Raw genomic sequence first — 27,644 nt, 5'->3', positions numbered from 1 at the left:
GAGCCTCCGAGAGAGACCAACTGCCGGGGGAGGGTAGCGTGACGCGCGACCAGGCTCCGAGCGTCTCGTGACGCGCCAACGCAGTACGGGGAGCGGGGAAAGTCTGCGGCTCGTGCGGATGTTGTTCCCTGTCCCCCCCTCCCGTTGTAATGGGCTGGTCCGGGGAGGTGGGGCTGGGCCTGCTGGCAGGTGAGGTCAGTGGCGGCGGCGGTTGCTCAGCTGGGCCTGTGGCGGTTTATGCGGTGTCGCCTCTTCCTCGGCCGCTCCGGCCTGTGCGCGGGAAGCGCTGTTGAGGTTCTGGGCCGCGCCTCCAGCGCGTGGGGCTCTGGGTGAGTGCGGGGGCGCCGCCGCGCGCGCGGATCGGTCTGGCCGTGGTGAGACTCTGCGCGCGCGGCCTGTCCAGCCCCGGCCCGTCGCTGGACCCGGATCTGCCAAGCGCTGCTGGGGGGGGGTCTGCCCCCAGAAACTCTGCCCCCAAGATTTAAAAACTCTGCATCTTTTGTTTGTCAAATAAATGTGGAGGCTCCAGCAGGGCATTGGGGAGCACAGGCCACTGGCTGCACAGATGCTGCTCATGGTGCTGCTCCCTCCCCCCGACAGGTTTCCCCCCTCAGCTGCCTCCAACCCTGATACAGCACAAGGACCGGGCCTGCCCCCCCGCCCCATGCAAGCAGGCAGGATCCAAGTGTGGAGGGGCTTAGTGTGGTGGGATCCAGGTGTGGATTGAGAGGATTCTCTGTGGGGCGCTCTGGGTGCACGGGTGATTCTGGGTGCAATGGTAATGGGACTCTACAGAGGGGTCCAGGTGAAGGGGGTTGGGGCTTAACAGGGAGATCTGGGTGTGAGGGAGATAGAGCTTGAAAGGGGGGTGTCTGGGTTTCGGGGGGAGCTCAGTGGGGGGTCCAAATGCTGGAGGAGTGGGGCTCTGGTGTGGGGGATCCAGGTGCAGCTGGTTGGGGCTTGGTATGGTGTGAATCCAGGTGTGGGTGGCTCATTGGGGTGGTCCAGGGGGAGGGGGCTCATCTGGGAGGTTATGGGGGGTGGGGTGAAGGTCTGGGTAGGATAGGGTCTGGATGTACAGGTGTTAGGTGAATGGGGGAGAAGCTCCCTCCCCCTGCAGCTGAGGAGCGATGGGCGCAGGCAGTGGTGGGAGGGAGAGGGGGAGAGTTTGCAGAGATTCCTGGAACTGGGGGAGAAATTTGGGGGAGTGGGTCTGACCCAGCCCCGGATGCTGTGCTGGGGAAGAGAAAGTCCCGGCTTAGCTGGGACTAGCAGCTGAGCCTAGCCAGGGTAGGCGCCACCAGCCAGGTCTTCCCCAGTCCTGCTCTCTGCCCTACAGTGATTTACCTCTCTGTGGCTGCTCTGGGCACCCGAAACATACTGTTTTGAAGGGTCACGTGACTGATCTTGTGGCTTCCCTTTGCTTGCCTGTCAGAAAGTCATTTTTCTGTGAGGAAGCAAAGAAATCTGCAGGGAACATAAATTTTGCGCATGTGCAGTGGCACAGAATTCACCCAGGAATGTAGGTGATGCAGTGTAGCATGTGGGCGGGTCCAAAGCTCCTACTGCCCAGCACCACCCCTGCCCTGAGTGCAGGAGGACTCACAGCAGAACAGCTCCTTTGGGGGCACTCAGGGCAGCCCCATGTCAGACTGTCCTCAGCTCCCTGATTATAGGTAATAATATATGGAGATATATCTATCTATCTCAGAGATTTGGAAAGGACCTTGAAAGGTCATCAAGTCCAGTCCCCTGCCTTCACTATCAGGACCAAGTATTGTCCCTGACTTTTTTTTTTTTTTTTGGTACCCCAGATCCCTAAATGGCCCCCTCAAGGATTGAACTCATAACTCTGGGTTTAGCTTGCCAATGCTCAAACCACCAAGCTATCCCTTCCCACCCTGAGAGGGGGCACCCCTATTCCCATCCTTTCTCCACCCCACATCTCCCAGATAAGCGTTCTAACTCAGTGGCTCTCAGCCTTTCCAGGCTATTGTACCCCCTTTAGGAGTCTGATTTGTCTTTCACCTCACTTGAAAAAACTACTTGCTTACAAAATCAGACATAAAATTACAAAAGTGTCACAGCACACTATTACTGAGGAATTGCTTACTTTCTCGTTTTTATCATATAATTATAAAATAAATTGATTGGAATAAAAATATTATACTTACATTTCAGTGTATAGCAGAGGTAGGCAAGCTATGGCATGGGTGCCAAAGGTGGCATGCAAGCTGATTTTCAGCGGCACTCACGCTGCCCAGGTTCTGGCCACCAGTCAGGGGGGCTCTGCATTTTAATTTAATTTTAAATGAAGCTTCTTAAACATTTTAAAAACCTTATTTACTTTACATACAACAATAGTTCAGTTATATAGTATAGATTTATAGAAAGAGACCTTCTAAAACGTTAAAATGTATCACTGGCACACAAAACCTTAAATTAGAGTGAATAAATGAAGACTCGGCACACTGCTTCTGAAAGGTTGGCGACCCCTGGTGTATAGTATATAGAGCAGTATCAGGGCCGGCTCCAGACCCCAGCGCGCCAAGCGCGCGCTTGGGGTGGCATTTTGCCGGCAGGGCGGTAGCCGGCTCCGGCGGACCTTCCGCAGTCATGCCTGCGGGAGGTCCACCGGAGCCGCGGGACCACTGGACCTCCCGCAGGCATGACTGAGGAGGGTCGCTGGTCCTGCGGCTCCGGTGGACCTCCTGCAGGCATGACTGCGGAGGGTTCGCTGGTCCCGCGGCTCCGGTGGACCTCCTGCAGGCATGACTGCGGAGGGTTCGCTGGTCCCGCGGCTCGGGTGGACCTCCCGCAGGCATGCCAGCGGATGCTCCACCGGAGCCGCGGGACCAGCGGAACCGCCGCAGGCATGTCTGCAAGAGGTCCCCCGGAGCCGCGGGACCGGCGACCGCCAGAGTGCGCCCCGCGGCGCGCCGCCCTGCTTGGGGCGGCGGGATTCCTAGAGCCGCCCCTGAGCAGTATAAACAAGTTATTGTATGAAATTTTAGTTTGTACTGACTTCGCTAGTGCTTTTTATGTAGCCTGCTGTAAAACTAGGCAAATATCTAGATGAGTTGATGTACCCCCGGAAGACCTCTGTGTACTCCCAGGGTTACACATACCTCTGGTTGAGAATCACTGCTCTAACTCCTGGGCTTGAGCTAAAAGTTCGGGGGGGGGGCACCAACTCATCCTCCTTTGGTCAAATTTTGAATGGGACCTGATCTGGTTGGCAGCCTCTGAGTACATATACAAGATCAGGCCCTGCATGTGAAATAGGCCAGCAAATGCCAGAAGGCAAATATTCTCCTGGTTCATGAAATACTCTGGAATTTAGGTGAGAGAGAGGTGCCCAGATAGGTGCCACAAGTGGAGAGGCTGAAATATAGATGTGGAGGGGAACTTTTACCCTGAAAACTTACTAAGTGAGTTTAGGCTCCTTTGTGATCCCCAAAACTCCTGCAGGAGACTAACTTGAGACTTAGGCACCTAAATCTGGGGTTTGGAAGTATCTTTGTGCATCCAGCTAACACTTGGACTTCACTACAGCGCTTTCCATGGCAAAGTAGCCCACCCCTGGCAAGGGCAGAGCTCCCATCCCACTCCTCTCTGTAGGCTAGCACTGTGGTAGACTCACAGTGTCGAGGGTGCTCTGGGTTTGCAGTGATGGGACCAAATCAGTACCTAGATGGGCCACAAGCATCTTAACACAATTAACAAATGCTTATACTCAGGGTGAAGGGGGGGCGAATGTGAGGAGAGGTCCTAAATCCATCAGTTCTACTCAACTCTATTATCACTGCCCAGTGCTAGAGCAAGAGCCCTTGAACTCCATTGTACTAAAGTCTTGCATATATGGGTTGCACCATAACAGACTTTGATTTGGAAAACCAAAATTATAGTTGATTGCAGCAGGGTTTTTTGCTCCTTTCATTTCTGTAAAGAAGAATTTGTTTTAGAATCAGACCTTGCCCCCTATCATGGGACAAGGTCTGAAATATCTGAAGGACCTGCTTGTTGGTCTGAAGCTCTAAGAAAGGTGGTACCATCTCCATCATCCCCAGCAAAACCTGTTCTATACTTCTGCCTTATCAGGGAGCTCTGATTTCACCTATGATCACTTTAAATAAAGATGAAATGTTCATATTTAAAAATCCTAATCTAGCAAACGATCTGGTTACTAAAGCAATCATTTTATTTTTAGGTCTAAAATGACTTTAATAAAGAAGCTGCAGTGTCCTATTTTCTAGGCAAGTGGCTAAGTTGTACCTAAGTCTGCTAAACTGATGGTAAGTAAATCTCAAAGTTCTGGGAAATCTTTCAGTTTTTTCTTAATAGGCTACCATGCTAAAGTTCTTCCTTGTAAAGATTTTTCGGCATCACGAGTAATTAACATAACAAAACATTGCTGGTATTTAAAAGTTGGCTTGTGCCAACACTTTTAGCCATGTTCACTTTCCATTCTAAGAAGGAAATGTAGAATACTTTTAAAGTATTGTTGTGTTAGAAGTATGGCATTTTAGAGGTCCTGAATGGCAGAGAAAAATATTCTACAACCAATAGAACTTCCCTTTAAAAAAATCTGTTTTAGAACAATCCTTAAACATGAAGAATATTTGCTTTCTGATGTAATAAAAACATGAATATATATTTGGTAATTGAGTTGTGATGTAAACATCTGCTTAAGCACATTTCAAAGCCCCTGAAACTCTGAAGATTTATTTTCTTTTTTTAACACGATTTTTTTTTTCTTTTTTGGAAGTACTTGTTTTGGCATCTTTACAAGAGAGGACGACGACTCATCATATTTGTGTAACACGCAGCAGTGGAGGTGGGTAACTGCACAGCGTCTTTTATCAGATATGGATATTGGCAGTCCAGTTTTCAATGGACATATTGACAAATTTTAGATTGTGTGGGCTTTGGGATAGGGATGATCTTTTTTTGTGTTTGTACAGCACCTAATACAGTGGGGTCCAGGACTAGGGCTCCTAGGTGCTATAGTAATACAAATAATATAGCTGTGATCCATGTTGACAATCTCCACAGAAATACATAGGTCTGACATAGCATGGAGATGAACTTCTCGCTCCCCTTGATAATTCTGTACAATACAGTGGCCAAATTGGGTTAGTGCCTGTCTATTTGACTCCCACTGAGACCACATCTTTCACAAGCAGTAAATTAACTGTCTTCAGCTGTATAAGCAATTCCTTCCACACTATTCTACTTTAAATTGTATTTCCTGTTGTACCAGGAAACTCTCTGGACTGATTCATGGAACACTGTAGATACAGCAGGTAGGACCTCATTGCTCCACAACCCCTCTTTTGTGTGGCTGATTAAAAAAGTGGTGTTGCAATGGAGAGCCAAATGCAGCCCTGTTTTAAATAATTTTACCAATAGACAATTTTTTTTCTTTGCAGCAATTATTCCTGCAATACACATCTTACTTTCAGCACTCAAAGGAAGAATCAGCTTTTTGTGGGTTTTTTTCCAAAGGGAGGATGGGGGAATGGTTGAAACTTTTGGTCTTATGAGAAGAAAGCAACTCAAAACTAACCAATAACCCAATCTGTTTTCCATCTAAAGACAACTTTTATAGCATCTGGATTCATGCTTTTACTTTTATTTATATGACTATAGTATGACAGGGTTCCCAGGGTGCAGCCTGAACTATGGGACTGCTGAGCCCCCAAACTGGGCCCCCTCTCACACTGTGATGTTGTTGGCAAGCTAAAACCTGTGGCAGGCACTGCACTTACATAAACATTCACAGGCACAGACACAACCAACCGAGTTACATGAATGCTCCTACTCACTCATGAACCAACAACAGACAGGCTCCAGCCAGTTTCCCCCTAGCTTCCCAGCCTTGTACCCCAGAACTGTACCATCTTGCCCTGGTTAGAAGCCTGATTAGTGTAAGTTCATTATCAAGTCCACCCCTCCTTCGATTGGAGAGGATATACATTAGCCATTATAAACTGAACTGAGATTTCCCAAACGCTTCAACCAAAACACATTGTTTTAAATAAAATATAAAACAGATTTATTAACTACAGAAAGATAAATTTTAAGTGATTATAAGTAGGAAGCATAGAGATCAAAGTTGGGTACCTAAGGAATAAAATAAATTCACAGTCTAAGTTCTACAAAGTAAACAGGGTTGGAATCAAGCAGTGCCTCATCCTGAGAGATAGTACAAAGTCTGAGAACACAGGCTGGAACTCTCCTCCAGCCCGGGACCAAAGTCTTTGTTCAAAGTCTTTGTCCTCCAGATGTGTTTCCAGATGTTGAGTTGTGCGGGGAGTGAGGCCAAGTCATGATGTCACTTCCCCTTCTTTTATAGTTTCTTCCAGCTTGCTGGAAAGGTCTATGCTTGTGACGTGGGGGTCCACCCCCATTGGTCAAGCATTCTCCGTAGTCTACAATGCTCTTTCTCAGAATTCTTCTGGGATGGTCATTGGGAGAGTAGATTCTCTTTAACGGGCCATCAGCATGTCTGGCTACTCCATTGCTTTACCTGAAAGACTGGTTGTGGGTGTTCCTAACCTCACAACATATTTCAGTAACACACACAGCAAAATTTCATAACCTCACATACAATGATAGCACAAACAATCCAACAGGATATTAATGTTCAACAGATCAAGACTTTTAAAGTGATGCCTCACAAGGCATACTTTGTACAAAACATATCATAATTATATGATGGTGAGTATGTGAGTTCCAGGGTACTGCTTTGAGGTACAGAGTGCCAAATATAGTGTCCAGAGATCACCAGTAGGACTGGGGCTTCATTATATTAGTTCTCTACCCCAAAGCACTTACAACATAAGACATTTTCAGATTTTTTAAATTTACCAAAGTGCCAGTTATCCCCACCTGCTCACCATCCTGGGCATCATTAATTGGTTGGGGTTTTTATATGTGTTACAGCAGCAATGGGACTCAAAGAACAGGTGCTGGCTTTATGGATTAGTTATAGTACTTGTTTCCATGCTTGAGGAGTGAAATTGGCTTTCTGAGGTGCTAGGCCCTTTGTCTACTGACTGGAACTAATTTTATTGTCAAAGAATAGATTGAGTAAGGTTAATAAACTTTAAGACCAGAAGAGTTCATTAGGATATCTAGTCTGACCACCAGTATGCATAACACAGGTAATAGAATGTTCAGTGGTTATGCACTGAGTCCAATAGCTTGTGTTGAACTAGACTATACCTTAAAGACTCCAAGTGATGGAGAATGTACTACTTCCCTGCTAATTTGTTTCAGTGGTTAATTACCCTTACAGTTAAAAATCCATCTCTTTAGTTCCAGTTTGTTCCAGAATCTAAAAGAGAAATACTGAATCAAATATTAGATGTGGTTTTGATAGGTGCACTTGTCCATGTTACCTACTGCTATCAGCGCCCTCCCCTAATCATTGGTACCACTGACATGACTTTTTTTCCCCGTTAATCTAAAGGAGTCTCCATGAATAATTTAAATGATCCTCCAAACTGGAATATCCAACCTAATCCAAGGGATAATGGTGGTGATGGAAACAAATGGAATTATGCTTTGTTGGTTCCAATGCTGGGATTGGCTGCATTTCGTAAGTAATATTTTTAATAGTCAGATTTTTCTGATCAGGCCCAGCATTCTAATGAAAATACGTCTTGCTATGTGTGGGGGGTCAGAACTGGCTGCTGAGTTCTCTGGAACCAAAAGGTTCATGCAGCATTACACTGCTCCAACAACCCCTCTTTTGTCCAGCTGATTGAAATGGCATTTCCACAATCCAGTGGAAAGCCAAATGCAGCCATCCTTTCTAGCTGGAGGAGGGTCATCTCAGAGCCTTCGAAGGAAGAGGAGAGAATTTGGTGAATAGCCCTACTTGGGGAAAAATAAAATCAGGTTCTCCAAATATAAATATTCCATAGCCCATAATGTACTCCAGACATGAGAGCAGGGAAGGGATGTGTGCTTAGGAGGACTGGTATGTGCAGGTAAAGGAAGGCTAATATATAAAAATACTAATACATACATTTGTCTGCACAAGCTAACTTACCTTTGGTTTTTTTGGGGGAAAAAAATTGTAGGCTGGTATAGTGTTTCCCTTTCCCTCACTCATCCTTTCTGCTCCTCCATAGTTTGCCTCTTTTAAGGGAAATGGAAAGTTTTGTGTTTAAGGCATGTGAGTTGGAGGAAGGAGACCTCTGTTCTGTTCCTAATTCTGCCATAGAGTGAGTGACCCTGGGCAAGTCGTTTAACCTCACTGTTCCTCATTATTATCCGAAAACACACTGCAGTACCATTAAGAGGCTCTAATAGAGATGAGGACTCCATTGTGTTAGTTGCATTGCAATTTCACATGAAGACATAGCCCCTGCACCAAAGTGTCTATAGTCTAAGGACTTTGTCCAAAACCCCTTAAGCCAGTGGTTCTCAAGCTTATGTGGTCAGGCCCCCCTTCTTTGTATCTGTAGTATTTTCCACTCCTCTCTCCCCCTCCTGCGCCGGTACATATATCTCCACCAGCTCTGAAGGCAGAGTGGAGAGTAGCGGCTGCTGGCTGGGTGCCCAGCCCGTGAAGGTAGCGCCGTGCCAGCAACAGCACAGAAGTAAAGGTGGCAACATGAAAAGTGATATTTGTGTATCACTTTTCACAGCAGACTTAGTGCCCCATTGCTTCCTTACTTCTGCACTGCTTATGCCTGGGAGGATTCTGCACCACTGCACATGCGCAGAATTTATGTCCCCTGCAGATTTCTTTGCTTCCCCACAGGAAAATGGCTTTCTGATGAGGAAGCCACAAGTGCAGTTATGCGACCCTCCCCAGAAGTATGTTTCGGGTGCCCAGGGCAGCCAGCAGAGAAGTAAATCACTGGGAGGTGGGACTGGGCAAGACCCTGCTAGTGGCTCTTACTCTGCACTGGGCTCAGCAGCTAGTCCCAGCTGGGCTGGGGAGGATGGGACTTCCTCTTCCCCTGCATGGCATCCAGGGCTGGGTCAGACCTACCTCCAGATTTCTCCCCCAGCTGTAGGAAGCTGTGCAACACCCCCCCCCATTCCTGCACCCATCGCTCCCCAGCTGCAGGAGAGGGATCCCTGTACAGGGAGCTGCTCCTCCATCTGCCCAGCCCCCATGCATCCAGACCCTCACCCTACCCCCTGACGAGCCCTTTCCCCCTACACCTGGACCACCCCAACGAGCCACCCACACCTGGATCCCCACCCTACTGAGCCCCAACCAGCTGCACCTGGATCCCCACCCCACACCCCCAGCATCTGGACCCCCCCACTAAGCCCCACACACCCAGACCCCCCACTTTCAATCTCTATCCACCCCCATCCCCAGATCCTCCTGCTGAGCCCCAACCCCCTTCACCTGGAACGCCTGCAGAGTCCCATTACCATTGCACCCAGAACCCTCCAACAAGCCTCTGTGCATCCAGATCCGCCCCCCCCCCCCAATCTGGATCCCTCACTGAGCCGCCCGCACCCAGATTGCCCCACAGAGAACTCTCTCAACTCACACCTGGATTCCCCCTCCTCACTTGGATCCTGCCTTGCTGAGCCTGTCTACCTATGCCGGGTGCACTTGGAACAGAGGGGGAGGGCCCTGGGGTGTTTCTAGGGCAGGTCCTGTACTTGCACTGTATCAGGGTTGGGTGCAGCCTCAGTGCTGAGAGTCAGTTTCCTGGAGGGAGATGCAAAGTGATCTCCCACCTCTGTGTAGCCAGTGGCCTGTGCTCCCCAATGCCTTGCTGGAGCCTCCACATTTATTTGACAAATATAATTTGCAGAATTTTAAAATATTATGTGCAGAGCTCTTCTCCCCCCCACCCCAAAAAAACCAAAAAAAAAAACCAACCATACAGCTCACGCCTCCGTTCGAAGCCCGCCCTGTAGTTTGAGAACCACCACCTTAAGCCCTTGGATATGGGCTAGAAGCAACATGAATGGTAGGAAAAGAGGAATATAATTAAAATTGTTGTTTATAAATCCTGTATATATACACATTTGTATTCTTTAAAAAAGTCTATTACCAGTTGTCCCTTAACCTAGCCTTTGTTAACTAGCGGTTTTCATCTAGGCATTGCCGCAGAGGTGAGCCTAGAGGAAGGATTTGAAGTAGGACAGCTTAGTGTAACCCCTAAGGATCAGTTCAGGGAGGATGTTCCATGCATAAGATGGCGTGGAGCTGTCTGTATAAGAGCTGGATGAGGAGGCTTGAGATATTGGTGAAGTGGATGATGTGTATGGAAGCCATAACATTTTTATGTTGTGCTTCAGCATATTTGAGTCAAATGTGATAGTGCCTAGAAACCCAAGTCAGAGATGGGGAGCCCCACCGACACAATGCTATTCCCTGCCCAAGCAGTTTGACTGTAAAACTTATTTACCTGTGGTGAATAGCACTTATCTTGTATGTTTTCAGAATGCATAAAACTACAATGTGAAAAATTATCCAATGAATTGCTCTGTTTGTGCAAAACTTCAGTGTCTAGCTGTATGAGAGTCAGAGAATTCTTTCCTGGGTGCTGGCTGGTGAGTCTTGCCCACATGCTCAGGGTTTAACTGATCGCCATATTTGGGGTCGGGAAGGAATTTTCCTCCAGGGCAGATTGGAAGAGGCCCTGGAGGTTTTTCGCCTTCCTCTGCAGCATGGGGCATGGGTCACTTGCTGGAGGATTCTCTGCAGCTTGAGGTCTTCAAACCGCAATTTGGGGACTTCAGTAACTCAGACATAGGCTAGGGGTTTGTTATAGAAGTGGATGGGTGAGATTATGTGGCCTGCGTTGTGCAGGAGGTCAGACTAGATGATCATAATGGTCCCTTCTGACCTTAAAGTCTATGAGTCTATGAGAGTCTAAGTAGCCCTGTACAGTAATTCACATTCTTTGAATACTGTATTGCTTTACTGAGTGGTGGTTTGGTGTGCTCAAGGAATGCAGGATTATTCCTTCCATGCTTAAAAATAACTTTTCTTTTTGGCTCTGTAAATTGATCAGAGTAAAGACAATAAATAGCTCAAAATACTCTTATGTTCCCTCAAAGTTAATCTATCATAGGTACACACACTATAGGAACTTTTCCTGTAACCCAAAATGTCTGTTAATTATCATCTTACTGTTGAGGCTACTGTGCTTTAATGAGTGTTGTAGAGACTTCTAAGTTACTTAAGTAATGTTACCAGTTTTTTCAAAATATGTACTATTTATATACTATGGATTCTAGGGGTATGTACCTTGTAAAGAAAGGAATTAAAAAAAAAATCCTGGATATCAAAGTAATATGAGCCTGAAACTGGAGAGTGCAGCGATCAGACTTAGAGCCTATGGCTAGAAAGATCTTCCTGGATCATCTAATCCATCCTCTTGGAATTACTGCAGGATTTTAAACAGTGAGGTCTGTCAGACACTGAATGATTTTTAAAGGAAATTCCTGAGTCATCCTCATCAGATTTCCTATATCTAAGATAATACTACTTCACAGAGGTTGTGTGATGCTTAAGTTCTTCAATATATGTATTGTGATTTGAGATCCTGTTGTGGAAAGTTACAGGCAGAGTATTAAGGCAATTTTCCCCCTCAGTTCCTCTGCAGTCATGGTTGCAAGTAGAATTTAACCAATATTTTAGTAAGCTCCATTCTGCAGGTGCACCATGCTGGGGGGGGTAACTGGGGGGAACCCACAAAAGGTGGAGCTAGTACATCCATGGACTGGCTCTAAAAATATGTTATTACTTTCAGCAGCATAGTCGCACTGTTTCAGATAACTCACTGAAGAAGGGAGGCAATGCTCTGTAGCTAGACCTCAAAGAATACTGTATGCAGGATTTGGCAGGGAAGGAATGTGTCCAGATGAATCCTCTTTGAAAATGGAACTTAAAGGTAGCCTGCAAAAGGCTAAAACATTGGGCTTGTGCCTTTTCTGTCTTTTGATGTACGAAGAAGGCCTGAGGGTCCCCCCCTACACCAAGCAAATTGTTAATGTTAGAAATTCAAGGCCTGTCTAGGCTGGAAGCCCCTCCTGTGAAGACTAGAAAACTAGTGAAATGGTGATAGAGAGTGAAAACTTAGCAAGTGAAAGTGACTCAGACTTTTTAAAAACTTGTTTTTAACACCATCTTAACTGCAGTAACTAATAGCGTGAATAAAGGAAAACTTTGTTAAAATTCAGTACATTCACCCCTTAAGGTGTTAAAACTTACAGTAAATATCCTGGGATTCCTTGAGATTCTCCAGTGCTAATAAGACTTGATGCTTCTGATATTTCTAAGGTTAAAAAAAGTTAAACCTGTCTTTAGTTTCTAAAGGAAAAAAGCTTACATTTTTTAATACATCAGAAGAAAGGAAAACAGGGCAAATTCCCTTAAGAAAGGGAAGTCATCTTTGCAGGTCACCTTTAATAAATAATCTCTGAAAAGGCAGGTAGAGAAATTTCTAAACTGTTTATTCTGGACCTCTGCTCAATGATTATCAGTTAGAATAGTATGATATAAATCTTTCATTTGTTTTAAACAAACTTTGAGTATGTGTAACTTTTAATCTTATTTTTACCTATAAGAATGTAACATAACAATAATTGCTGAACCTGAAAAAAAGCCGTCTCCTTACACTTCCTGAAACAGACAACTTTTTTATGGATCCCTTTCACATCATTCATTGACCCAAAACATCATATTTTTAAGACTAGCCATGTTACTTACTCTGGTATATGAATCTATACTATGCTATACTATTCCACTGCTTTGAAAATTTTCATCTTCAAGTTACTGGCCACTTCCCTTCTAAATCAGTTAATAAAATGCAGAATTCTGAGAATGAAATTGGTAAAGTCACAAAGGAGGAGGGATTTCATCTTTACATTTTCCAATCAACATGGTGATCCATCACTAACCCACCTGTCCTTTCTGGATCTCTCACTTTTACTTAAAATCTTCTGTCTTGCTTTCCACCATATACTTCCAGTTTTTTGTCTATTCCCTTCTTACCCTAGTCCAGTCCCTCTTTAAAAGTACTGTACTAGAACTTGTAAGTCACTTACTACACTATAGCATAAACACAAACAAAATTTGTTCATTTAAGGTTGCTGTGTTCTACTCTTAACATTTTCCTCAACTACTGAAAAGCTAGCAAATACACAGTTATGGTCAACAAACACGTTTGTTTCTCTACATACACAAGTGTGAGTCATATCAACTCTTACCTATTATCCTTCTTCCAGAACACATTGTTAATGTCCAAGGCATCAAATTACCATAGAGTTTTAACTCCATATATACATACATAGGAGGAGGACACATCTTAAAAGTATATGTCCTCTTAAGAGAGGTTTTTAGTTTGATATTTTGGAAGAAAACAAAACAATTTAACATGTCTGTAAATGAGTGGCCTCCTCGCAGGAGCGCACCCCCCCCCCTTGTGGCCTCAAGGCACCCTGTAAGTGGCCCCTCACCTCAGTTTCCTTCTAGGGTCCTCAGTAAGTCCATATACGATTATCTTCTAGTCCATCAATATAGTTTATTAACCAAAACATAGTGCAAATAGTCCATAATCAAAATGCCCAAAACATAATCCATCTTTCTCTTACAACATGCATGTAGTCTTTTAAACTCAGCTTCGTTCTCAGCATACCTGGACTCTAAGTTCTTCTCTGTCCCCCTGCCTGGCAGCCATCCCAATCCTTCCTTCTGGGGAGCAACCCTGCTCTTCGCACAGGAACTCCCACAGCCTCTCCGCTGGACGCATTCTTGCTAGGGAAGCATCCCTCGCTCCCCCTGGCCCTCTTATGGTTCTTCTGGGGGTCAGCTGTCCAGCAGGGGGACATCAGCAGGTAAGCCCATGTGCTGTTGCCCCTTGATTCAGGCCTCTCTGGCCCTTGATTTCAGCTTAGAGCCGGCAGGTCTCTCCCTCTGTTCCTGCTCTTCCTGCCCTCAGCCCTCTGGCCCTGGCTCTCTATCTTGGGGACATCAACCAGCAAACTCCTCTTGCTGCTCTCCTGCTTTCAGCCCTCTCCCAGGAACCACCTTCTCTCTCTGACAGTTTTGATCTTCTGCTCTTCCTCACTGAACCAGTCTTCTCTGACTCAATAGATTGCTTTCTCACCAGGCCTATTATAGCCACCTGGGTGCTGCCATGACCTCTCATTTGGCCCGACTGAGAGCACCTGGACTGGAACAGGAGAACTGAGAGCAGTTTCATTGAATGGGCCAGCTACCCTATTACAGTCCCCTTGTGGTAAACTACCATACAGCCTAAGGCCAACATACATACAAGGAGGACACATTAAAAGTATGAATGCTAAACATTTCTTAGGAAAAAAAATAATTTTAACAAGTGTGTCCATCTTCTATGAATGTTGGAGGTAAACAAAGGTTGATTTTTGCATCAGTTTCCCTAAAAAAAACCAACCAAACTGTATACATTAGAGATGAGAAATAAAAAAACAAATAATCCCATGGTTTACAAAGAATGACAGTTTAGTGATGGCTGCAGTGAATGTTCAACTATAGAGAAGTGTTCACCCTGAATGCAGCTGTTGCAACCTGCACATCTGTTGTTACAGCAAAAGATATAGGACACTGCCTATCAAAGAATTTATCGTCATTTATTACTGTGATTTCAAATGGGTGATTCTGAAATTGCTGACAACAAAGCTGTAATATGGCCCATTAGAATTTTAAAAATGTGCTATTGTGTAAATACAGCTCACTGCCTAGAAAATAATGTTATCAGAGTTAATTCAGCACATTGAAACTGGATTAGCTTAAATCAGTTGTGGGGGAAAAAATCACCCAAATTACAAAAGCAAAAAATATAAAATCAGTATTTGTGTAAACTACAGAAATTCAGTTATATACCTTAGTAGTTTTATATTGAAATTGTCCATGTATTCCTTGTAAAATGGTTCTGAAAAAAAAGATGACACTTGAGTGAAACACATATTTAAAAAAATTCAAATGTCAGAAAATTCAGAGCCTTCATTCCCTCTCTATTTATTTTAGAAAAAAAATCACAATAATGTAGAAGATACTTCCTTTCTCTCCTCTGTTAAACACAAATATCTGACTCAACTGTAACTATTGCTTTACCACCCTCCCATAATATGACTCATACAATTTATTTTACATCTTGTTCCTCCCTTTTCCTTTGTCTGTTATCTTTCTTCAATGTCTATATTTGTCTGCAGTCTCCATGAATGGAAGCTTTTTTTTTTTCTTTAAAAAGAAATATATATTTATGGTACTATATAGTAATGGTTACTTCAGGACTATTGCACTGGGCTGGCTGATGCCTGAACCTTTTACAGGACTATTCTTTGTAACATCGTCTTGATAAGGGGGTATTTTTCATACTCATCTTATCATTCCTACCTACTTCACTTTAGATAAAGATCCTATGGTTCAACTGTACAGTCGACAGGAAAAAAAGTGGTGGGTCCACATGATAAATGCATATATAGATAGGAAATTGAGCAGTGCTTGATGTAAGATTTGAAGTCTTTCCAGAAATCTTCATTTCAAGGGTTTCTTGTACCTTCAAGGCAATAAGTATACCTAATTCCATTGTGAGAAAACTCTACCTATAGACAAAGTTACTCAGATGACTTAACTGACCTGATTGCAAATTAATACACAGGTATTGACTGAGGTTTAGTTTTTTAAATCTTAGTTCATAATTCATGAAAACGAATTCTCCGTTTACACATTTGTACAATTTGTCCAGCATATTGATTCTAGCTCTAATCTTGTATGTGTCAGAAAAAAGGATACTGGAGTAAATTAATAATTTAAAAAATAATAAATCATCAGGCTGAGATGGTATCCATCCATGACTTCAGAAGCATCTGAAGCATGAAGTGGCTGATTTGCTAGGAAAAATATGCAAACTCATTAAAAACACACACCGTTTCAAAGGATTGGAGGGCAGTAAATGTTCCTGTATTTTAAAAAAAGTGTTTCTAAGTGGTGATATGGGGAATTAGAGATTGTCACAATTCAGGGCAACTGCACCTGTATTTCTCCTCAGTGGTCCAGCAAGGCACCCACTGTCATGCTTCCTGCTCCTCAGCCATTGTCTTTTTGGGCCGATACCCGTGTCTCACTCCCTTCGGGACAGTTCCCTTCTTTCACTCAGTTAGTCCCAGCAAAAACAGTCTGCTTAAACAGATCTGCTATCTCTCTTCAGATGATTAAGGGGTGTAAGTGCTATAGTGGTACCATACCACATAACACTTCCTATGCAAGCTTACTTTTTTCTTAAGGTAAAAAATATTACAGGCAAAACATATTAAAAACAAAAGAACATACACACATGCTAGTAAGTTTACCAGAATCCACCCCAATCCTAACATGGATTCTGGCAGGTGCAGTCCTCCAAGCCCGAACCCCAGGGGATTCCTTGTGATTATAAATTCATCACCACTTCAGTTTATAACAAGCACACTCATGACAAGTTTAGTCCACGCTTATACAATTCAGGGCTCTTTGATCTGGAGTTTCCAAAAACTGGTAATTAGTATACAGTGAGTCTATCTCCTCCTGCATATCTTCAAAAAGTTGGCTTATAGAGAAGAGCATTTGCATTCCCCTCACTCCAAGGTACTGCCTAGGAATCCACTTCACAAATATTGTTCCAGAAGGCCCTTAGAAGTTCCTAATGCCATCCAGAGATTGCATTAATTCTGTCTTCATGCTGGAGAAGTTCCATACAATCTCACACTTGCATTTTTAATACAATGAACTCCAAAGATGTTAAATTTAATTTAACTTTACTTAATTAAATTAAACTTCATCTTAATTCCATAGGTTTGTTCACCATATTACAAATCCATATTACAGGATATTGTCAGTCTGTCAGAGATCAATAAGACAAAAATAAAACATAATACCTGGAAGATCATGATATGATATGGTCTAATCAGCATGGTTTCTGCCAAGGAAAATCATGTCTCACAAAATTCTTGGAATTATTTGAACAGGGCTTTGGAGCGGAGCTGGAGTGCAGAGCAGCTCCGGAGCAGTGGAGCTGCAGGTTTTTGCCTGGAGCTGGAGTGGAGCCGGAGCACAGCTTCAAAGCTCTGTATTTGAAGTAATGTAGTAGGTAAATTAAAAGCAGTTGAGATTTATCTGGACTTCCAAAAAGGGCTTTGACAAGGTGCCTCACAAGAGGCAGTTAAAGAGATTGAGTAGTAGTAATATGAGAGGCAGGCAGAGTGTTGTCATGGATCAAATGCTGGCTAGCAGGCAAAAAGCAAAGAATAGGATTAAGTGGCTAATTTTCATCATGGCAAAAGGTGAGTAGTGGGGTGCCTCCAGGTTCCATACTAGGTTCCAGGTGGTTAAACATATTTATTATGATCTGGAAAGGAGCATGCATTAGTGAGGTAGCAAAATTTGCAGATGACACACAGTTATTTAAGTTAGTGGGTACCAAAAAGAACTGTGAAGAACTTCAGAGAAACCTAATCAAGAAAGGTGACTGGACATCATAATGGCAAATGAAGTTCGGTGTCACTATATGCCGAGTAATGAACACTGGGGAGAAAAATTTAGATTACTCATACCCCTTAAAGGGTTCAAAATTAACTGTATTAGCTCTGGAAAAGGACTTTGGTGTCTCTGTAGATAGGTCAATTAAGACCTCTGTTCAGTGCATAACTGTGGTCAAAAAAGTAAACAGGATATTGGGACACATAAGAAATAGGATACTGAATAATATGCAGAATATTATGTCATTATGCAAATCATTGATGTGGCCTTACCTAGAATATTGTGTGCAGTACCGGTCGCCCCATCTCAAGAATATTGCAAAATTAGATACAGTTCAAGGAAGGGCAATGAGACTGATCAAGGGCATGGAAAAGCTCCTAGGAAGAGATTGAAAAGATTGGGATTAGAAAGGAGATGAATAACAGGTGATATAATAAAAATATATAAAGTAATGAATGGCATAGATCAAGAAGTTCTGTTCTCCTGTTCTTCTTTAATGTCCTCATAACACAAGAACAAGAGGACATTGAATTAAAAGGTAGCAAATTCAAACTTTAAAAAAAAACAACACTTCCACATACATTGGTAATTAAACAGTGGAACTCATCGTCACAGGAAGTCAGTAAGATCTAGAATTTAACAAGATTAAAAAAAGGAATTGGACATTTACATAGACATGAAGAATATCCAGCGTTGTTATAAATAATGCTAACAAATCTTTTAGAGAACAGGATGATACCTAATGTTGGGGGAAGATTATTCCATGTGTTTTCCTTGTGGGGTTCTTACACCTTCCTCTGAAACTTCTGGTGCTGGCCAGTGTTGGAGATAAGATACAGGACTAGGTGGGCTTTGGGTCTGATCCAGTATGGTAACTCCTGTGCTCCTAATTGTGCCTTCCAAGTAGCTCCCATCAAAATCAATAGGACTTCTTCATGTGGGCCCCTTGCAAGATTGGACCTTGTGCTATTTTTTATGGGTTAATCAGTCTAGTGGAATTATGTTTGATCTTTGATATCTGAGAATACTTAGTGTCTGATTACCAGAATTCTAATACTGAAGAACAGTTCACCCATGAACTTTCTGAGGGAATAATTATAAATTTTCAGCATAACATGATCGTCTCAGGCCGAACAATAAAAAAGCACATCCTCAAAATGTGAACAGAAAGTTACTTGGCCTTTGAGTCTATTTCAGTGTGACCATAAAAGCAAGAATACATTCTCACAGTCTCGTATATTGATTCAGATGTTCCTCTGTTCTGCCTCAAATTCATTACAAAGCAAAGGATTATAAAAATAAAAATGGGTGTACTTGCCTCTTCCAGGAATTACCATCAGAACAGACTCTTTCCAGGGCTCTCGGCTGTCCTATGGAAATGATATTGGTTATACACTTCTCCTTTTTACTACCATGCCTTGACAGAACTCAGGACTACTGCCGTGATGAGCTATGTGTCTGAGCCTACCCCCATCTCCAGAGTCAGAGAGAGAAGGTCTGTAACCACCAAAACCCAAACTGGTGCCTCACACTGAGAGGAAAAGTATGTTTTTTAGCCCACCCTACTCACAAAACTCCAGCCTCAGACTCTGAAGTTAGGGGCCATAGAACTGCTTTTCTATAAACTCTAAACTGCTTCCTCAGCATCACTTCGTTCCCCCACGTATGCTGAGAAGCAAATATGTTTTAGGTGACAAATCTGAGGAACTGTCTCAGATTAAGATATCAGAGGAGGTTTTGGAACAAACTGAATAATTAAACAATAAGAAGTCATCAGGACCAGGTGGTATTCATCCAAAAGTTATGAAATAACTCAAATATGAAATTGCAGAACTGACTGTGGTATGTAACCCATCACTTAAATCAGACTCTGTACCAGATGACTGGAGGATAGCTAATGTAAGGCCAATTTTTTTTTTAAATGCCTCCAGAGATGATCTTGGCAATTACAGGCTGGTAAGCCTAACTTCAGTACCAGGCATATTGGTTGAAATTATAGTAAAGAACAGAATTTACAGACACATAAGTGAATACAATATGTTGGGGAAGAGTCACCATGGCAATTAGACCTCATCAATCTATTTGAGGATGTCAACAAGCATGTGAACAAGGGTGATCCAGTTGATATAGTGTACATGGACTTTCAGAAAGCCTTTGACAAGGTCCCACACCAAAAGCTCTTAAACAAAGTAAAGCAGTCTTGGGATAAGAGGGAAGGTCCTCTTATGGATCTGTAACTGTTTAAAAGACAGGAAAGAAAGAGTAGGAATAAATGATCAGTTTTCAAAATGGAAAAAGGTAAATAGTGAGGTCTTCCAAGGATTTGTATTGGGACCAGTGCTGTTCAACATATTCATAAGTGATCTGGAAAATCCCTACCATTGTGGTGCCCAGTCATCCAGTTTTGTGAGATCCCTTTGCAACTCTTTGCAGTCAGCTTTAGATTTAACTATCTTGAGTAATTTTGTATCGGCTGCAAGTTTAGCCATCTCACCGTTTACACCTTTTTCCAGATAAAACCTGCAGATGGTACAAAATTACTCAAGATAGTTAAGTCCAAAGCTGACTGCAAAGAGTTGCAAAGGGATCTCACAAAACTGGATGACTGGGCAACAGAATGTTACATGAAATTCAGTGTTGATAAATGTGAAGTACTGCACATTGGCCAACATGTAAACAGACAAAATGATGGGGGTGTAAATTAGCTGCTACTACTCAGGAAAGATCTTGGAGTCATTGTAGATGAAAATGCCTGCTCAGGGTGCAGCAGCAGTGAAAAAAAGCTAGCAATGTTAGGAACCACTAGGCAATGGATAGCTAATGAGACTGTAAAAACCATAATGCCACTATATAAATCCATGGTACACCCACACCTTAAATACTGCATGCTGTTCTGGTTGCCCAATCTCAAAAAAGAGATATTAGAATTAGGAAAAGCACAGAGAAGGACAACAAAAGTGATGCATATGGAACAACTTCCATGTGAGAAGAGATTGAAAAGACTGGGATTGTTCAATTTAAAAAAGAGATGACCCAGGGATATGATAGAGGTCTACAAAATCATGAATGATGTGGAAAAAAGTGAATAAGGAAGTGTTATTTATCCGTTCACATAATACAAGAACTAGGGGTCACCCAATAAAATTAATGGGAGGCAGGTTTAAAACAAACATAAGGAAGTTCATCTTCACACAACTCACATTCCAGGGGATGTTGTGAAGGCAAAAAGTATAGCTGGGTTCAAAAAAGAATTAGATAAATTAGTGAAGGAAAGATCCATCAATAACTATTAGCCAGGATGGTCAGGGACACAGTCCCATGGTCTTGGTGTACCTAAACCTCTAACTGCCAGAAGATGGGACTGGACAACCGGGGATGGATCACTCGATAAATTGCTCTGTTCTGTTCATTCCCTCTGAAGCACCTGGCACCAGCCTCTGTCAGAAGACTGGGCAAGATGGACCATTGTCTGACACAGTATGGCCATTATGTTTTAGAAATGTAGATTAATAGATTTTAAGGCCAGAAGAGAACATTATGATAATCAAGTCTGATCTCCTGTATAACATAGACCATACAACTTCTCAGTTTTGTGGGACATCTGAACTGAAGTGAATTTCACACTTTGTGTCCTTGGGGACTAAAAAAAAAGTTACTACTAACAGTAGCAACGGAACTTCTTTGTGAAGTACTTCAATAATTTTGATTATCAATACTATAGATATTTGTTTACATGTGAAATTTGTTTTATGTATGACAGGTTGGATCTGGTCCAGAGAGTCTCAGAAAGAGATAGAAAAGGAAAAAAAAGAATATTACAGAAGACTAACATCTGTACAAAGAGATCTTGAATCAAAATATCGTGACATAATCACACAAAATCGTCGCACAGTCGCTCACTTGGAGTTGGAGCTTGAAAAGGAACACAACAGAACCCTGAGTTATCGTGAAGCCCTAATCTCCCAGAGTCGCAAATTAGTAGAAGAAAGAAGAGTTCTAGAACAGGAACGTGAAAAGTTAGAGCAAGAAAAACAGGTTCTGCAGCACTCAGGGGCAGCAGGTGCCTTGTACCAGAGTTGTCTTGCAAAGGAAGCACAATGGCAAAAGAGAGCTAATATTGTAATAAAAGAATTTGAAGAAGCACTTTTAGAAAGACAAGATATCTACTGCAGTTTTGTGCTGCCCAGAAACCAGCGGCTAGAAATAGAGAAAAATTTGCTAGTTAGAGCAGCAACTGATCCTGTTGCTATGGATATAGAAATGGAAAATGGTTTAAAAGATATTTTTAAATATGATACACATTGTGGTAATGTGCTGAACACAAACAAACGTCAAAATGGAAGACTAATGTGGCTTTATCTCAGATATTGGGAACTAACTGTTGAATTAAAAAAGTTCAAGAGGGTAGAGAAGGCCCTGTTGGAAAAATAATGTGTGGGGAAAGTGGTAGCATTTCATGCACTATGGCACATGTAGTATATAATGACTCACTGGTATTATAAAGTTTCTAATTCCCTGTAGTACATGCATCTATTTTTCCCCTCCTCATTGCAACCACATTTGCAGTACTCCCCATCCATGAGAGTGTCTCCACTGTTGGTGCCTTTCCATTGATGGGCCAACAACAAATGCTCACTAAGCAGTGCAGTTTACTCTGAGACTATGTCAACTGAAAGACACGCTTTGTGTTCACAGCCAGGCTAGCAGAGAATGCTCCCAACTCCTGATTTCCTGCATGGCAGTGCAACCTCATCTTTTTGTGCAACAAAACTCTCAGGAAAGTACTCGGAAGTGACTGTAATAGTGAGGTTTCTTGGTATATTATTTAGGCGTGAGATGCTTTCTCTGTACCAATGAAAAAAGTGTGCAATCATGTTTTCAAATTAGATTTGAATTGTTTTCCATGGTTGATGTGCAAATGTCACTTTATACTACATTATACATAAAAATATTTGCTTGAAATACAAAGACAGAATGCTATTTAAAATAATACAGAAGGAAAATAAAAACAAAGACTTTGATGATTACTGATATTAATGATAATGAGGGCATGATTGGTCTTAAATCAGGATTACATATGAGTTATAATCTAAAAGTTGCCACTTAAGGGGAATTCATACAATGAGAAAGTAAAACATTTAATCACTTACTTTTCCTTTCAGGTCTCAGTTTGGATTTTGCCCACATTGGTATTGCCCTATTGCATTGACTGACTGATCTCTAATGGGTTGATTATTTTAAGCCCAGCTCTAGTAGACAGATAGCCACATCATAAAAGCCATCGTCACACGCAGCAGAGATTTCAAGGATTGATTGGCTGTAGAGACTAAGCAACTCCCTTATCCTTATAAGTAGTCCCCCCAGATCAAGTGGGGGATTATTTTACCTTGGCTCATGCACAGTGAGGAGTTGGGCAGGGAGCAAAACCATCTCCTGGATTGATTTTGGGGAAATAACTGACCAAAAGAAATTATGGAATTTTCCTCCTTGACTTCCCTCATCTGGGTATTTCAGTCATGGGGTAATCAGCCCAGGATTCTGACCTCACTGTAGAATTAAATAGAAGAAATTACTTATTCACAGACAAATAAAAATAACAGTAGAGGAGTGCAGAAAATAAAATATATAGGCTTTTGTTTTTCAAGTCTGTCCTATTTAAAGTGCCTCTTGAAATGTTTGTTCTCTTCTGCAAAAGGAGAAAACATTAATCACTTACATAAAAAACGAGCAAAAGGAAAATTGATATACAGTAACTGAGAAGTAAAGTAACTGTTTAAATTGATTTTGTAGATGTATTTATATCATTGTCAATTTCTATTAAATATTATTTACATTGCAGCAAGATGAGCAGTAACTGATTATTTCAGAATTAATTGTATTGATCTCTAGCATTAATGTCTAACATTAGGTAGAAAATGAAATATGCTGAAGTGACAAACTTGGGCTAAATTTGACCTATAATAAACGTTTTATAACAACTGTCATTTACAGAAACTAAGACCAACAGAAACATATCCATGGATATTTTCCAAATGCCAATGGTTCTGTCTATCTGTGTTCTTATAACTGCACACTACTATAATAGCTGGCTGCCTCCCAAGGAATAGAGAAAATACAAAAGGCTAATGCACTATACCAGGGTTTCCTTTGTACTTCCCCTGAGGTACTCAGGCAGTGGGTTTTTCATTTGTGTTTTAATTTGATTTGATTTTGTACTGTAGATTAACAGCATTGTCCTACTTCATAAGAACTTGAAAGTTAAACTACTAAAATCCAGATTGGATGTGATTTGGGCTTCTGTCCTACATCAGGACCCACTATCCCAGACCCTTGCATCCACACAGAGCATCACTGGCACAGGCTGAGGGATCCATTCGGGTAGATCTCCATGTAAGACGGGCCCATTTTTTGTCAAATCTGAGATAAATACAAAGATAAAAAATGAGCACCCATTTCTATTTTGATAGGCTGCCATTTGGTATGAATGAAGACACAATCATACCATACCTGCGGAGTTTAAAATTAAGTTAAAGAGTGAAAAGTAATTTTTAAAAAATTCTTTGTGTTTTAATAATATGTTATTTGTAACTTAAGTAAGGATATCAGTTTTCAATATTTTTATCCTGTTTTGATAAAAATGAGAAATATATACCCAATACACACACTAAAGCTTTGTAAATCTGTATTACCTTTTTAAAAAAGGCCAAAATGTTTATCGTCTTGGTTTACATTTTTCTCTCGTTTTATCACTGATACCAACTCAAACACATTTACAAAGAGGACAGAGCTGAGAGGGCAAAAGATTGTTCAGTTTATATTAGTATTTAAATTGTGTCATTGTTTGGTTTATTCCTAATACAATGTTGTGAGGTAATCAGTGTATCAAAATGCCAATTAGTAAAGTAGAGCTATTTTTGTAAATACAAGATTCTTCAAAGTTACATTTGTTTAACATTAGGTTAGTTAATGAAGGCAGGATGGTGACTCAGAGGGAAAGTCCAAAAGCACATAATAGGTTTAGGAGCACAAGTCCCACTGACTTTTAATGGGACTTGTGCTCCTAAATCTCTTAGGCACTTTTGTAACTCTCGCTCGCAATAGATAAGGTTGTGTTGGAAGTTCCACTGTAAGCTTTATTTTGTCCCTTACGCTTCAAATTTTGAGCTGGGGAAGTAATTGATTTGCAATGTCCATATATAATGTAGGGTATAAGGATCTTTTTCAGAACATTTCATACTATGTCTCTAAACTTCAGTTTTCAATTGAGTTAATAAAAATATCAACATTTTGCTGCACTGTTTCATGGTGTTGGTTGGTTGGTTGCGGGACAATGGGTGGGGGGTTGATCTCTTGATATAGGACAGGCCATACTTTGAAAACCCTTTGGAATTTTTTTCTTTTAACAAAAAGAGAAGCAACAAATAATCATCACCAAATTGATCCCTGGCAATAGATGACATCCGCTGGCATGAAAAAGAAACACTTCAGCCAGTCAGTGTACTATTTGTTACAGAAGGCCACTTGCCTTCCACCATGCTTCCTCAAACATCCCATTCCCGGGGCCGGCTCCAGGTACCAGCAAAGGAAGCAGGTGCTTGGGGCGGCGAATAGAAAGGGGCGGCAAGTCCCTCAGACTTGCCGCCGAAGAATGAAGCAGCGCAGTAGAGCTGCCGCAGAAGTGCCGCCGATCATGGCTTTATCTTTTTTTTTTCCCGCTTCGCCGTTTGGAGTGGCAAAAAAGCTGGAGCTGGCCCTGCCCATTCCCCTCCTCCACACACCTGGGCTCCCTTCATGCAATCTCCAATACTCCGGACTCATTCCCATGGATCCCCACATCACCCCAACCCACCCCCAGTGTTCAGCGGCTCTTTGGGGGCCCCCATTCCCTCTATGAGCCTAGTTAATGTCAGACTCAGTGAGCCAAAATAGTCTAATTGAGAACTGAGAAGCCTACTAAGCCTCTTTGGGGTGGCAGAGAGGACTGCCAAATACTCTCTGTTCCTTGGCTCTCACCGTGTCCCATCCCACACAAAGTGCCCATAGCCTCTCAATATACCAGTTCCTCACAATATACCAGTTCCTCTGTCTTGCTGCCCTCTTTTGTATCTTGCCCCATCCCCTCTCTCCCTGCCCCACAATGCCTCCTAACACCTTTCCTCTCTCATGCAACCTAACTAGACTGACCAGATCCTCTGAGCCTTCACCCTTAGGCTTCCAGCTGTCCATAGCTCCAGCACCACTCCATCACTTACTCAGTATTGTGACAATTACATAATAGTAGCTAAACAAAGAAACTCAGAGAATAATCTGTATATTGCATACATCATAGAGATGCTGGTTGCAGCTTCATTGTTAACGATGCATTGAGAGTTCATTTGTAAATCATGTTTTGACACCCCGCCTACTCTCATCCCTAAAATGTTATAGGAAGAAGCTATTACTGTAAAATATTGGAAATGAATCTAAGGGAGGAGCAGAATTTTTCTATGAAATTTGGTATCAGAATTGTTAATGTAACCCTAGCTTGTGATTTTTCTGAGTGGGGGGAGGTGGTTATTTGTTTTATTTCAATGAACTGGTTCTTGTATTGCACTCAGCAACCTTATCTGAAACTTAATAAAGTTTTATGTTTTGTGATATTTAGAGGTGAAGTTACTATCAACATTAACCTAATCCTTCTGTATCTCTATAATAAATAGTTTCTAGATCAGTGTAGGTAGATTGAAATAAAGTGCCTGTGGGTGTGTGGTGGGCTAATATTTTACAATATGATACAGAACACTCCGCTGATTTGTAGAGGAAGTGCGCCCATGTAACTTGGAGCAGAATTTGGCCCAAAGAGTTCAGAGACCAGAATGCATCATGTGCTGAAAGTTGATGTCACTGAATGTGCAGGCAGTACGATGAGCCTGAGGCGTAGGGAGAGCAAGTGTAAACACACATCTTGTCATACATGGTTGCTTGGTTAAAATATTAATCAGTATTTGTGATAGGTTAGTTATCTGTAAGTAAGACAATTAGCCACATTGTCAGGTAGTTCAAGCTCAAAAAGTGTCTATTTCTTAAATATTAATGGAAATGTATTAAATAACATGGGGAAGGAGGTGCTTTCTTTTCAGAATTAAATGGCAAGTATATTGTTTGGATTTAAATTCCTTCCTCAATCCTCATTGTCTGGTGCTGTCTCCCCCTGCAGCATATATAGTTGTGATCAGTGTAGAGTCAAACATTTCTTCATTTACTGTGCACATTACCATGCACACCTGTGATTCTGTATATACTCATTAAATAAAAATTAAAAGGATGTGCTGCAGCAAACAGGTTATTCATGACCCACACAAATAAGCAAAAAAGACAGGCAGACAGTAAACATGGTTTCTGAGGAAATTTGGGGATCTGATATTGGCAGGTGCCATCTCTGCATTATCTGTCCTAAGTATGTGCTTTCATGAATCACTGAGTCTCTGAAAACAATCTGTGCACCTTCTGGCTCCATATTTACCTATCAAAATAGGATTATAATTAAGTCACAGGTAGCCTACTAACAGCTAACAAAAAAAAACCTGCCCAATGCCACAACAGAACTTTGCATTGTATTGTAATTAGAAAAATGTTAGTTTTCCATGTGCATACTGAAAATATACTCAGTGTGTAAAATGCTGTCCCAAACTTCTGCCTGTCTGGTACCTACCTATGTCTGCATCTATTAAATGTAAATAAAGACTTGGAAAATCAAAACAGTTGTTGTGCTTTTGATCAGAAGGGCAGTGATATACATAAAAGGCTACATTCTGAAAGGTATCTCAAATGGGTCATTTTTAAGGGTATACCTTTCCAGGTTTGGTATTGTTCTTGAGCATTGCAGTTGGCATTCATCTCTGTGGCAGACAAACCATGGGAGAGTGAAACCAGTGCTCCAAAGTGCAGGTTAGAACTGCCAAAGTTGAAGTTACATCTTCCCTGCAAGGAGTAGGGGTCAGAAACCTTCCCATCAAATCAGTACATCTCCATTAAACGTTTTAGCTTAGACAAAACAGCATTTTCAACAAAACCCATTCACAGTCTTTGTTTAATCCTAAACTGATGGTGTCAAATTTGACACCATCAGTTTAGGATTAAACAAAGAGTGTGAATGGCTTGCCAACTACAG

At 42.1% G+C, this 27,644-nt stretch overlaps 1 protein-coding gene across 4 annotated transcripts; it reads left to right on the top strand.

The window, feature by feature from the left end:
• The first annotated feature begins 42 nt into the window (after positions 1–42).
• CCDC127 (coiled-coil domain containing 127) lies at positions 43–24,794 on the top strand. 4 transcript variants are annotated; one of them, XM_045004844.1, is made up of 5 exons: positions 43–189; positions 4,211–4,295; positions 4,769–4,837; positions 7,478–7,606; positions 21,255–24,794. In XM_045004844.1, exons 4-5 carry the CDS (start codon positions 7,486–7,488, stop codon positions 21,923–21,925), a joined length of 792 nt encoding a protein of 263 aa, XP_044860779.1. In that variant the 5' UTR covers positions 43–189; positions 4,211–4,295; positions 4,769–4,837; positions 7,478–7,485; the 3' UTR covers positions 21,926–24,794. The 4 variants fall into 4 exon arrangements, with proteins under 4 accessions (XP_044860779.1, XP_044860780.1, XP_044860778.1 ...); XM_045004845.1 differs by having other exon boundaries at positions 104–194; XM_045004843.1 differs by lacking the exon at positions 43–189 and adding an exon at positions 194–329.
• The last annotated feature ends 2,850 nt before the right edge of the window (positions 24,795–27,644 follow it).

Source organism: Mauremys mutica, chromosome 2 (genome assembly GCF_020497125.1).
Source record: "Mauremys mutica isolate MM-2020 ecotype Southern chromosome 2, ASM2049712v1, whole genome shotgun sequence".
Taxonomy (NCBI): Eukaryota; Metazoa; Chordata; order Testudines; family Geoemydidae; genus Mauremys; species Mauremys mutica.
The sequence above is the reverse complement of the archived record's forward strand: the minus strand, read 5'-3'. Positions and strand labels throughout refer to the sequence as shown.